Source organism: Cryptomeria japonica, chromosome 9 (assembly GCF_030272615.1).
Source record: "Cryptomeria japonica chromosome 9, Sugi_1.0, whole genome shotgun sequence".
NCBI lineage: Eukaryota > Viridiplantae > Streptophyta > Pinopsida > Cupressales > Cupressaceae > Cryptomeria > Cryptomeria japonica.
The window spans coordinates 533,944,608-533,959,532 of record NC_081413.1 but is presented as its reverse complement, the minus strand read 5'-3'; the positions used below and the strand labels follow the sequence as shown (position 1 = coordinate 533,959,532).

Genomic DNA, 14,925 nt, shown 5'->3' with positions numbered 1-14,925 from the left:
GTTCAGTGACATCTTCTGCATCACTTTCAACATCAGAGGTACCACTATCTTCTTTGGAATGTAAGCTCTTCTAGTTCTTTCCTTTCTTATAATTAGGAAATTTTTATTGATTTTCATTCTCCTATTTATTTCTACATTGAGATGCATAATGTCCTACTTTACCACATTCAAAACATTTGAATGGTAGTTTTCCTTTGTACTTACCTGATCTTCTTTTTAGTCTCCTTTCAAAGTTGCCTCTTCTTGATCAATCTCTGAATCTTCCACCTCAACAACCCTAAATGCAACTTCTCTCTTTGATTTACCACCTTTTCCTATTCTCATTTCATATGCAAAAAGAGATCCAAACAATTCATACATAGAAAAACTATTTAGGTTCTTAGCTTCTTCAATAGCGGAGGCTTTTGAGTCATACCTTGAGGGTAGAGACCTTAACACCTTCTTCACGATTACAACATCCTTAACCTCTTCATCGTGTCCTCTAATAGCATTGACAACTTCGTCCACTCTGAGCAAATATTCTGCATTTTGTTCTTCTTTCTTCATCTTCAACCCCTCAAACTGAGCTCTATAAGTCTACAGTTTTGCTTGCTTAACTGTATCATCACCTTCATAGATACTATGAAGTTTGTCCCAAATCTCCTTTGCAATTATGCAGTGCATTGCCTTGACAAATTCTGAATTTGATAGTCCACACAATATGGCATTCTTTGCTTTTGCATTATTCTCATATTCCTTCTCATCCGGAGTGGATGGAGAATTGGTAGGTGTATACCCAGTCACAACTGACTGCCAAATATCAAATCCAAGAGAAAGATCAAAAACACATCACACAACACCAGGATATACATGGAAAACCCAAGATGGGGAAAACCACGGTGAGAAAATGCTGCTTCGAACTACTATCTAAATCCAACCTCACAAATGTATCGACTGATTACAATTAATTTGACGACACCAACCTTTAGGAGACACCAATCCCCTATACTTTTTATGGACACCAATCCAAAGGAGCACCAACCCCTACGGTTTACTTTAAAATTTGGGACACCAATCTCTTTACAATCACTAGATTTGAAGGCACCAACCTTCAGGAGACACCAATCCCCTACACTAATATGCAAGATTACAAACTCAATATAATACAATGAATAACTCTGAACCTTCTGTAGTTCCGCTTCTTCATAAATTTGGTTCACTCTCTTTCAGCTCTGCAACTCACTCTCTTTTCGGTCCAGCATTCATCCACACTTCCGCACACTCTATTCTTTGCCGACTTACCTTCTCTTTATATACTCTACATTCACCTCCATAAGGTTGGCCAGAACATGGTTCATCACAAATCAGACAAACATAGTTTTCATTGTTATCATGCAACATGATCTGTACAATTTTCTATGCTGCATTAGGATCGTTCATCTAGTTGGTTTGCACTTTGTTCTTATCATCTTATCATCTCATCATAGAGAATCTACCCCATGTTGTAACTATCCAATTACATTCACTAGATAGCTATTTAAGTCAATATGTGCAAATTCCTAGAATGCTCTGTTACCGCGCCAAAACAAGTTCCTTTAGTTCCTTTAAATCTGGATCATTGATTATCTCAGTTTGACCAAAAAGATTGGTCGTTTTTACCATTGTGGCTATTCCGTGCGCCACAACACATTACTGTCAACACAATCTCCCTAGGTCTTTTATCTGTCACATTGGAGATTTGACTATCAGAGACACGTGGCATAAAGTCGCGATATTGCGACCTGTCATCAACATGCATCACCAAACTCTGCGAGCCAACGCTTTCTTCACTTTTTGGACATGGGGTGGTTGGACGCATCATCACAAGCCTTTCCTGATGACATCATCTCTCCATGCGAAGCTGCACTCTCTACTATACTTCTAGCTCCATGGGCCCCAACAGAACACACGGCAACTTGTCGCAACATCGTGGTCTGACAGTTGCTTATATCATCAAAACTTGCGAACTTGTGATTCCTTCATTCCTTCTATCTCTATGAGCCATGACATAACACGTGGCAGTCTCTCGCCACATCACGATCTAATATTCCATGATTATCTCCAAGCCGTGAGGATGCGGCGTAGCAGCTACTGTGATTGTTTATGGTTAGATCGCAACATCACAGCCTACCATGGTGGTCTTCCTTGACGGTTGCGACCCTGTGCCTAACCGTCCATCGCAACTTCGTAGCCTTTAGTGGCGGTTTGAATTGACCGTTGCAATCTTGCGCTTGCTGGTTGATGTCTTCATGACACACTTCAAATTGAGGGCAAAAAGCATGTGTGCCGTTGCACACTTAACCCATATTCATTGATCAATATAAAGACTCGATATCACCGCTATGCTGCGAATGTGGGATAAATAGTCAATGCCTTTTCACGCATAGCTATTCCTTCTACGCACACACTATCTACTTTGCCTATGTACACCAACTCTATGCCTCGAGTACATATCCTTTTGACCTCAATGACAAGATTATTAGACCAAAATCAACATGTAACATATATTATTAATGTATATATAATTATTTAGGATTTTTTATGTTATTTGTGTTATCCAAAACATAAACATTGAGAGTGGGGGTGAATCAGTATTCCAAAAGCTTTTAGAGCAAAAAAAGCCAAATTAAAAGAGTTGAACAAACAATCACAAAAAGGACACGGGGGGATTATCTCATGGAAAACCCTTTTGGGTAAAAAACTACGGCATGAAAATCTTTCATTAAAACAAGTGGGCACCAACCTAGATACAACAATGAACTACATCTCACATAAATAGCACCAACTCTGAACAAAGGAGGCACCGACCTCCAGAAGAGCTTTAACTCTAACAGTAGCACAAAGGCGCCAATCTCTTAATTGCAGAAATAAAATTGAGCTAACAATTTCTTAGACTTCATAAAATAAATTTCGACATTCATATCAGACTTTTTAAATTTCTGTTATCAAATTCATTCATATTGGTAAATATATTCATCTTTGTCTCTATACATAACTTCCAACAACTTTAGGACTGCATATTTTTACGCCTTACACCTTCTCTTTCATTACTACCATGCAGCAATAATACATTGGTTTAATTTTTTATCCCCATAAAAAAAAATTCAACCCAATACAAACTCCACTCATAAAAGTTCAGCCTGATACCAATCTTAAAAACGAACTTCCATCACACCAAGTTTTTTTTCTTCACACAAATTCTGATTATTCAACAACTCAATAAAAGGAAACGGCTCTGAAGATATATCATAATTGAAAATACATGCACACCCATATTTCAAATTCGTGCCCTCCTTTATAATAAAAGCGCACATATAACATTTGTCGCCTATATTCTCAAATACGACCCTTGTTTAATTGCAAGGAAAAACGAGTCTGAAAAAAATACAACCAAATTCATGTTTTTTAAAAACACCGTTAAAAACATGCCAATCATTTTTAACGCCACTCCCATGTTCAAAGGAAGTCGTGTCTCTTTCTTTAGAGATAATATATGTTCTCAAAGAACCAAAATTAATCACTCTCACACCAAATCGAAGAAGACAAAGACGTGGCTACAGATGTTTTAACGTTTGTTGCTAAAAACTGTGATATCAACACAACAGAAGAATATGCAGAGTTACTTCCCACAAAAGAAAATGTCTGCCAAAGAATGTCTTATCGGCTCAGCCTTTTTTAACCAAAACATAAGAATTGCCAGAGGTGCCATTTTTATTTTTCACCAAAACATACGAACTCATCACACAAATTTTAACATGTGTATCACAGGAAACATACGATGCACAAAAGAGTTCAAAAACCTTCTACAAACATCAGAGAAAGAACACCTATCAAATCGACACAGCCAAATAAGAAATACGTTGTAAACAAACAAAAATTGACGGCTGCCAAACAAAAACTCCAAACCACTGAAGCACATCCCAGTTTATAAGAAAATACCAAAGAAGGATGTGTCAACACACTCTACAAACATCAAAGAACAACTCGACTTCAGCCATATGTGAAAAAGAACACCTGGTGATTAAGTAACATCTTCAATCCATTAAGAAGACCAAAAATCATACACAAAGCCAACCGTTGACATCAATGACATAAACAATCAACAATCTCCCCCTTTTTTTCATTGATGGCAACCCAAGAAAAAACTCTAAAGCAATCTGAACAAAACAACTCTTCCCGTCTCACTACTCCCCCTTTGACATCAATGACTAAACCAAACCTGAATAGCTAAAACCAACTAGCATACTTGAACCAGGGCATAAGATGTATCAATAAGTACTCCCCCTTAGACCAATTTGCAAACTAATGAAAGTGAAATCACTCCCAACTTTTGCCTCAAAAACTGAAAAGTCTCCTTTGGTAAAGGCTTAGTAAACACATATGCAATCTGCTCTTTGGAGGACACATTCCAACTTAACATGTTGATTTGCAATCTGCTCTTTGGAGGACACATTCCAACTTAACATGTTGATTAGTAACATGTTCTCTCAAAAAATGATACTTAATGGGAATATGTTTAGTCCTAGAGTGCGAAACTAGATTTTTGGAAATATTGATAGCACTTGTATTATTACAAGAAATGGAAATAGGATGATCATACTCAACCTTGGTATCTTTTAATGTTTGCTTCATCCAAAGAACCTGAGTGCAACATGAAACAACTGCAATATATTCTGCTTCTGCAATGGATAAAGAAATAGAAGTTTTTTTTTTACTTAACCAAGAAACCAAACAACTTCCAAGAAAAATGCACCACCACTCGTGCTTTTTCTGTCATCAAATGAACCTCCCAAATTTGCATCAGTAAAAGCTGTGAGTGTAAAATCTTTGCCTCTAGGATACCATAAGCCAAAATCCATTGTACTCTTAAGATATTTGAAAATCCTCTTTACAACTTGAACATGAGTGTCTTTTGGTGTAGCTTGGAACCTAGCCACATAACCAACTGCCTGCATAATGTCAGGTTTAGTAGCTATATGAACTGCTTCTCTCCAAAAAGTGTCTCCAACCTTCGACTCATTCATCATACTTTGAGCCCTTTCTTGGACAGATCTGTTTTTCCTCTCAACAACACCATTTTGTTGAGATGTTCTAGCTACTGAAAACTATCTTTTAATACCATTTTTCCCACAAAAATTGATAAACTCATTAGAAGTAAATTCACCTCCATTATTAGAACGTAAACATTTAAATTTCAAATCTATTTCATTTTCAACTAGAGCTTTGAAAGCTTTAAATTTCTCTAATGCTTCTGATTTTTCTTTTAAAAAGGTCACCCATGTCATACGTGAATAGTCATCAATCAAGAGCATAAGGTATTTTTCACCTTGCAGACTTGTAGTCCTTGTAGGACCACACAAATTTGTATGCATGAGCTCTAGAGGTCTAGTGCTTGACAACTTCTTGGACTTGAAACTAGTTCTGGTTTGTTTGCCCATCTGACAGTCTTTGCAAACAATATCTGAAGGTTTGGAAAGTTGAGGCATATCTCTTACAACTTCCTTCTTGCTGATTTGAATCAGATTGTCAAAGTTCATATGCCCAAATCTTCTATGCCACAACCATGCTTCATCAAACTGACTTAAACAACACTTTTCACCATTAGTATCATTAAGAATATATAGATTATTAGCAGCTCTACTTGCATCAGCAACATGATTTCCATTTTTACTAATAATACAATAATCTGAATTGAAAATCAAGCTATATCCTTGATCACATAGCTGGCTAACACTAAAAAGATTATGTTTCAGCCCTTTAACATACAAGACATTTTCAACCTTGGTTTCACCATCATTTAAAACACATGTACCTTTACTAGCAACTCTTGCAAAAGAGTTACCACCAAATCTAACTTTACCTCCATGCATCTTTTTAAGAGTAAAAAAATTGCTCTTATCTCCAGTCATCTGTTTGGAACAACCAATGTCAACATACCAGATGTCCTTTTCATCTTGTGCAAGAAAGGTAGTTTGCACAACCAATGACATTTTTGTACCTTGCTTTTCCTTTTTCCTCCACACTTTAGTGCTCTCCTTTACTTTTCCTTTTGTATCATCCTTCTTAGAGAAATCTGCAATGCCACTTTTACACACTTTTGCAATATGACCAAAGTTATTGCATTTATAACAAAAAACATTACAATTCTTTAGAGGTGCAAATGAATTTATGTTCACAAAACTAAAACCTCTTCTAGCAAACATTCTGCAATTTATGACTTTGTGACCAAAATAATTACGTGTAAAGCAATAGCCATAGAAGTAAGAGTGATTAAACCTCCCCATATGAGCGTGTCCAGTAGTATGAAACCTTTTAAATGTACCATTTTTGGTTTTAGAGTGAGAATCTCTCATATTATCAACATCGAGCTTCTACTATTTTGCTTTAGAGGATTTTGAACATACACCTTTTTTATGGCCAACACTACTTTTATCAAGAGATTGTTTCTGAGAATTTAGCAAACCATCCAAAGACATGGTACACTCTTGATTTAGCAACTTTGTAGATTTATCCATCTTTTTCAAAGAAACAACTTCAGCTTCGAGCTTTTCAATGGTTTGTTCTCTATCTTTAAGCTGTCTTCTAAGATCTTCTTCAATCTTCTTAGCTTCAGCAATCTGAACTTTCAAATCTGCAATCATTTTTTCAGTAGCCTCTAATGCAATAGATTTTTCAGTAGTTTTGTTACACTCTTCTTGTAGTAGTAACTTTAAATTCTTTGTTTTCTTTCTGAACTTTTTGATCTCATTAAGAGCACTAATGAGTTCTTGCTCAAGATCAACTTCAAACTCTTCTTAATCAAAATAGTCTTCTTCTTGATTTGTAGTTACAGTCTCTTCCAAAGCCATGAATAGGATTTCGTCATTCAAGGACTCTTCTCCACTTTAAACTGATGAATTGTTTTCGTCTTTGGAATAGAAACTTCATTTAGAATCCTTCTCACTGCTGTTGTCTTCTTCTCATATGGACATTTTGATGCAAAGTGTCCTATCTTTCTACAGTTAAAACATTTTAAGGGCAGCTTGCCCTTGTATTTACCAGAGCCTCTTTTTAATTTTCTCACAAAGTGGACTGCTTCACAATCTGATTCTTCTTCTGAGTTTTCACTAGAGACATTTCTCTTATCTTTGAGGCAGTCTCTTTCCTTGAAGAAGATTCAACATTTATTTTCATTTCATAGGCTGTTAGGATACCATGCAACTTGTCCATTGTCATCTTGTCAAGGTTGGCTATTTCTTCAATAGCTGAAAGTTTAACATCAAATCTCAGAGGTAGTGATCTTAAAATCTTTGGAACAACAGTCTTATCTTCAATTTTCTCTCCTAAGCCCTTTAGAGAGTTTACAACTTCATCAACTTTCAAGAAATAAGCTGCAACATTTTCTTCTTCATGCATTTTTAGACTTTCAAACAGTATTCTATGATTTTGAAGTTTTGCATTTTTAACTTTCCCATCTCCTTCATATGCATTTTGAAGCTTATCCCACATAGCTTGGGTTGTATCACAATGCATAACTTTTACAAACTCTGACTCAGATAAGCTACATAATATAGCATTCATGGCCTTAGCATTACTCTCAAATGCCTTCTTTCCATCAACATCCGTAGGAGGTACAAAAGGGACTGTATATCCATTTGCAACACATCCAAACATCAAATCCTAGAGACATCCGGTATGCTTTCATGCGAATACTCTAGAAGGTGTAGTTAGACTCGTCAAACATAGGAGCTCTATTAGTTGGAAGACCTTCAAAGGCGTTCATCTTGAACTACTAGGAACTGACCTTCAGGCTTTTAAGCTTAAAAAGAAGGTATCTTGCTTTGATACCAATTGTTAACCAAAACAGAAATAATAAAAAAGGGGGCGGCCGGGGGGAGTGAATCAGTATTCCAAAAACTTTTAGAGCAAAAAGAGCCAAATCAAAAGAGTTGAACAAACAATCACAAAATGACACAAGGGGATTATCTCGTGGAAAACCCTTTGGGGTAAAAAACCACAGCATCAAAGGCTTTCATTAAAACAAGTGGGCACCAACCCAAATACAACAGTGAGTTGCAACTCACATAAAGAGCACCAACTCTGAACAAAGGAGGCATTGACCTCCAGAAGAGCTCCAACTCTAACAGTAGCATAGAGGCTCTAACCGTTTAATTGCAGAAATAAAATTGAGCTGACAATTTCACAGACTTCATATAATAAATTTCAACATTTATATCAAACTTTTAAAATTTCTGTCTATCAAATTCATTCCTATTGGTAAATATATTCATCTCTGTCTCTATACATAACTTCCAACAACCTCAAGGCTGCATATTTTTTGCCTTACACCTCCTCTTTCATTACTACCATGCAGCGATATACATTGGTTTAATCTTTTATCCCCATTAAAAAAAACTCAACCCGATACAAACTCCACTCATAAAAGTTCAGCCCGATACCAATCTTAAAAGTGAACTTCCATCACACCAAGTTTTTTTTCTTCACACAAATTCTGATTATTCAGCAACTCGATAAAAGGAAACGGCTCTGAAGATATATCATAACTGAAGAAAAACACACACCCATATTTCAAATTTGTGCCCTCCTTTTAAAAAAAAAAATATAACATCTGTTGCCTATATTCTCAAATACGAGCCTTGTTTATTTGTAAGGGACAAGGAGTCCGAAAAAACAAACAAGCAAATTCATGATTTTTAAAAACACAGTTAAAAGGATGCCAATCATTTTTAACGCCACTCCCATGTTCAAAGGAAGTCGTGTCTCTTTCTTCAGAGATAATATATGTTCTCAAAGAACCAAAATTAATCACTCTCACACCAAATCGAAGAAGAAAAAGACTTGGCTAAAGATGTTTTAACGTCTGCTGCTAAAAACTGCGATATCAACACAACAGAAGAATATGTGGAGTTACTTCCCACAAAAGAAAATGGCTGCCAAAGAATGTCTTATCGGCTCAGCCTTTTTTAACCAAAACATAAGAACTACCAGAGGTGCCGTTTTATTTTTTCACCAAAACACACGAACTCATCACACAGATTTTAACATATGTATCACAGGAAACATACGGTACACAAAAGAGTTCAAAAACCTTCTGCAAACATCAGAGAAAGAACACCCGTCAAATCCACACAGCCAAATAAGAAATATGTTGTAAACAAAAAAAACTGACGGCTGCCAAAAAAAACTCTGAGCCACTGAAGTACATCCTAGATTATAAGAAAATGCCAAAGGAGGACATGTCAACATACTCTGCGAACATCAGAGAACAAGCCGACTTCAGCCATACGTGAAAAAGAACACTTGGCGATTAAGTAACATCTTCGATCCATTAAGAAGACCAAAAAGAATACACAGAGCCAACCATTGACATCAATGACATAAGCAATCAACAATTTTTACAAATGAACCAAAAACATACCCAAGCCTTCAAATTGTTTTTGTCATACCCACATATCCGTACCCGTACCAATACCCAATTCGGCAACTTAGCTAAAAAGTTTATCAATTTACTGTTCTTCCCATATATCCACTGATTAGATAGAATGTTGCAGCCCTTTTTCTGCCATATTGTTCTTAGATTTTCTACTACTAGCCATTTTTTTTTTATGGCTAACTCTAACAATGGGTCACTAAAATCATGAAAATTGGAGCTTTAAACCACACACAAGCAAATGTTACTGCTTTTACCAATCCACACCAATACGGGCTGTTTGCCACATTAAAAAGTATATTATTGTAATACTAAAAATTTGCAGCTGCCGTACTTGTTTCCAAGCATTACCCTTCAGGCAAAGGTTGTGTACTTAGAACATCATAAGGAATGAATAAAATAGGTGGGGACACACAACTAGAATTCTACTTATTGGAGGAATGGTGAATTTGTGAGCCAAGATGAGAATCTCCAGATAATGATTGAGGGTTAGTTGTAGAATTCATCACTGATGCAACCACTCCTGTGTCCTCTCCCTTTCATTTTTTGTTTCTCCCTCTACTTTGGCCACACAATTGGACATCCTGACGAGCATTTTGAGCAAAGTGGTATTTCAACCAATTGATAAATCCTTTCATATCAAACCTGCAATAATTGTAGGTCATCAAGCCCTTCATTGCTCCTAGTTTGGCATGCTTCCATGAAGGGTCCTTTCTCCTACAACTTTGCATTGCACAATCTTTATTTAGGACATTGATAAAAAATGAAGATTTCAGCAGCATAATAACAGATTTTTCATTCATTTAAAATTCAAATTACAAATTAAGAAAAAAAACAATGAAAAAAATATTAGAAAAACAAAACATAATGAGGGTTGAAAAGAAAATTAATTTTCAGCAGCATAACGGGACGGTTTTCATTGTTTAAGGTTAGAGAATTTTGAAATAAAAATAATAAAGGGAACTGCCTTTATAAATGCACTCAAATCATTGATCAAATCTTCAAAATCAACCTTTAGTCAGTCAACAATCAATTTTATTTCCCAAGTTTGCACCTAGGACAATAACAGGGAAAAAGAAAAACATTTTTGCTGTAATGTACCCAACTGTACGGTACTCAAATTTCCACCACATGTCACGTACCACTGTGATGTACCGGTGCTCTCTTACGGACAGTACCCGAGGGAAGTCTCCGAGGCAAAAACCCGAGGGAAGCACTTGAGGGCAAAGTACCTTCGACACCTTCGGCCCTCAATCAATTGCACTCGACACCCTTCGGCTTCGGACGCAAGTTCCACTCATACGGAAAAGTAGGCCGCCACTTCCAAACACTCCGTATGGTATTGTTACTTCCACTGAAGGATCCAATCGTAGATAATTCCTCCGTCGATAAGATTATTGCAGGTACAAGAATGAATTATCAACACAGAGTATACACCAACAACATTGAATGGCCAAGAACTAGATATTTGCAATTATATTTCCACACGGTAGAGATAGATCCGACAATAAAGTACAAAGTGAAATATCAGAAATGATATCTCCAATGACAGACTAGGGTGGCTACTAACCACTGAAACTGCGATTACAAAATGGAGAGGATCTTGCACCTCCGAAACTGCAACAGTGCCAAATTCCAACTGGAATTTGCAGATACAAAGAAAATATAAAATTCACCATACCTACAACTATGCCAAAATTGACCTTATAAAGAGCTCCAAGAAGTTTCCCGAAGGGTTACAAGCAGGACGACAATAGTTTATTATTTTATTAATTTGGGCCCCTTTATTTAATAATTAAATTAATTAATTAAATAAGTCCTTATGATATTATTTAAAATTTAGGACCACTTAATTGATTAACTTATTTAAGTCATTTTATTAAAATTGGGGACATTACATTTGCTGACTTGAGGTACATGTTTTTTTATTTTCATTAGGCAAGTTTCTGCAAAAAACTTAGTCTGTGCGGTGAACTTGGCAAATCTTTCACTAACTTAGGCTGCAATTTTCTTGCCAAGTTTATAAACTATGATGCACACATTTCATGAATATTCAATAATCCTTAATTATATTTTCTTTCTTAGTTTTAATACATCTCTTGTCGAAATTATTGCTATTGATGTGTCAATATAGTTTATTTATTGAATTTTGTAACATAGCCTGCAAGATCTTGAGTGTGTTTGTGTGAAGAATAGACTTTTCCCTATGGAAGGATAAAAACTTGAGATGACTAGTATGGGGAAATTTTGAAATGAGCATCATAACATGAGTTCTTTTACCATAAAAACATAATGTTCCAATAAGCACCCAACAAATATGGAAAAGAAATTGGGATGAGTTTAAAGCTAGCTTTTCCTTCTGTTCTCATAATTTAGGGCCACCCATTTAACTTTAACAAATGTATAGGCTTTTATAAGGCTTAAATCTTCTGGAGGTTTAGAGTTAGAGCCTATTGCTTTTGTAAGATTTGGCTATGAAAGTAGCCACCCAAGATTTAGAGGCCTAATGGAAAGCACAATAACAAGAGAGAATAGATGTGACAAGAAGAAACTATATTCGTATTGTTGAGACATGGACCAGCTAGGACTCGAACCTAGGACCTTCCATATGCTGCTGGAGTGCTCTACCACTGAGCTATTGGCCCCTCTTGGACCAATCTATCGTCGGTCCGGGTGTGGCTTATTTCCAACACCAACACCCCCCCTTAAGCCACACCTCTCGTGTGCTTGGGGCTCCTAGCCTGGACCTGACTCTGATACCATGTTGAGACAAAATCAATCAACTAGATTGAATTGGCATTGTTATGAATGTACATAAGAGACCCCTTGGTTAAATAGACCAAGGTGAAACACAGGAGTGCATAAGATTATGACAAGTGTCATGATCTTATGACTTGATAACTAAAGTGAAAAGCTATCATCCCACCTAAAGTGGAAAAGTGATAGTGTGATAACACCACTAAAGGTGGATCATCCACCTAATTTGGAAAAGTGAAACCAAGAAAGCTGGAAGTGATAATGTGATAAAACCACTAAAGGTGGAGACACCACACAAAGGGGATTGTGATAACATGATAATACCACCTAAAGTGGAGATGCTCCTAAAAGCTCCTATGTGGTCCCTAAGGTCTGGGTGTGGCTTATTTCCAACACCAACACCCCCCCTTAAGCCACACCTCTCGTGTGCTTGGGGCTCCTAGCCTGGACCTGACTCTGATACCATGTTGAGACAAAATCAATCAACTAGATTGAATCAGCATTGTTATGAATGTACATAAGAGATCCCTTGGTTAAATGGACCAAGGTGAAACACAGGAGTGCATAAGATTATGACAAGTGTCATGATCTTATGACTTGATAACTAAAGTGAAAAGCTATCATCCCACCTAAAGTGGAAAAGTGATAGTGTGATAACACCACTAAAGGTGGATCATCCACCTAATTTGGAAAAGTGAAACCAGGAAAGCTGGAAGTGATAATGTGATAAAACCACTAAAGGTGGAGACACCACACAAAGGGGATTGTGATAACATGATAATACCACCTAAAGTGGAGATGCTCCTAAAAGCTCCTATGTGGTCCCTAAGGCCCTAAGTAAGCTTAAGTAAGGTGTAATTAAGACCTAGGTGGAGAATAACCAAGGTACGATACCTTAATTACACCAACAACTTTGTATCAATATTGTTTGACGACTAATGATCAAGTATTTTTGCAGAGATAAAATCTTATGTTGACTAAGCTAAGAGTCAAAGTCTTAGAGAAAAGATACATGTTATGTTGACAGGTTTAAAGACAGTTTATTAATCTATACTGGAGATCTCTTTTCAGACTGATTTTTAAAAAAAAAAAATCAAATAAAGTCATTGAAGGGCTAATCCTTCACAAAGGCCTCCCTAGTATTAAAAAGTCAATGAAATTTGTGTGATTGATTGCTTGCTTTCAACAATCTGTAAATTTGAATTTTTTTGTTTCTTCTTAAGGTTTGCAGAAGCGAAACTTAGCTGTACATGTTATTGCAGTTTTGACAGATATTATCAAGGCTATTTTGATTTGTGTATGGTATTTACTTAATTGTAAATATCCGAGATCAAAAATTTGTTGTTTGCAACTTGAGTTTACTTACCGAAAATCCAATTATTCTTCTCTGGTTAAACTTCACTTTTATTTATTTTTTATCAGGATTGAGGAAATACTATCTATGGTACAAGAGGAGATGCAGGTTACGCTTGTATGAAATCTACAGTAGAAAAGGATTGGCTGAGGATCGCCCCACATTAACCCATTCTATTCTCTTGTGAACATCATCAAACTTTGTATTATCACTTTCATGGTGATTAATTAGGGCAGTAGCTCTTCATCTGCTTCAAAATCCTGTGCAGACTAGAACCTTTTTCTCCATTCAGACCACTTCTCTTGGTTCTACTGGTGATCTTTGTATAGCAAGGGACCTTCCTTTCATGGAAATGTTTTGTATAATGTGACTTAATGTCTGCTGATTTGCATTTTTGGTATACACCTCTCATGTTAGTTTCTTTAGCTTGCCCATTTTAACTTTTGGTTGAGCACTTGTGACTTTCTATTGCAGCTAGTTTGGTTATTCATGGACACAATGTAAGTTTTTTCTTTAAGACTTGTTTTCTATTTCTGGCAAGAAATTTCATATTTGTGCTCTATACAATTAAGTTGCAATTCTAGAATAGATGAATCTATATGATTGCTGTAGTATTGGAGATCAGATAGCCTGGTAGACGATTTAAAGTAACATTTATTAATTGTTGGATTCAAGGATACCGAGGCATTGATTAAATTTTGATTAAAATTACTTTTTTGACATTTTTTTCTTAGGTTGCAAATTATCCTGTAAGGATTAATGGTTTCCTTATTTTTCCATTTATTCTGTTGAGCTTGACAATCCTTGAATCATGAATGCATTCTACTTTTGAAGGAGAACCGTGACTTTCAACAAATACAAAATTGAAACTCTTGAGAAATGTGTCCTCTATGATCCAAAGGGGGTGCTGAAAACAGCAAGGGCACAAAGAGGACTCAAAAGGAAAAAATCTCTATCACTGTTAAAGGCGCAGGCCACTGATTTGTAGGTTACAATTGACATTGAGAGATTTGATATACCCCACTCAAAACATCTGGGCCAACCTGAACCAATGCAGGATAGATGTGAACCTTGATCATGGAGGACTCTTATGTTTGCTGTTGTTAACGACACTTATCATGATTTCATCTTTTTGTACTAGGAGAAACTTTACTTCGTTCATTGATTGAACCAATTGTAAAATGTAGTCACATATTAGTTGTTAACGACACTTATCATGATTTCATCTTTTTGTACTAGGAGAATCTTTACTTCGTTCATTGATTGAACCAATTGTTTTGCTGTAGTTGTAGATGGCACTTGAGAGACATGTATTAAGCCATGGTGCCTTAATGTTATGCGGAGGCTGTTGTTTTCATATTTACAT

At 36.2% G+C, this 14,925-nt stretch overlaps 1 protein-coding gene across 3 annotated transcripts in view; it reads left to right on the top strand.

Moving 5' to 3' along the window:
- LOC131077078 (uncharacterized) overlaps positions 1–14,085 on the top strand; it is a 119,087-nt gene extending 105,002 nt beyond the window's left edge. For all 3 annotated transcript variants that reach the window (XM_058014495.2, XM_058014493.2, XM_058014494.2), the window contains exon 9: positions 13,628–14,085. In XM_058014495.2, the coding sequence (XP_057870478.1) occupies positions 13,628–13,682 (55 nt within the window). In that variant the 3' untranslated portion in view covers positions 13,683–14,085. The remainder of the gene's footprint in view (positions 1–13,627) is intronic.
- Positions 14,086–14,925: the final 840 nt, after the last annotated feature.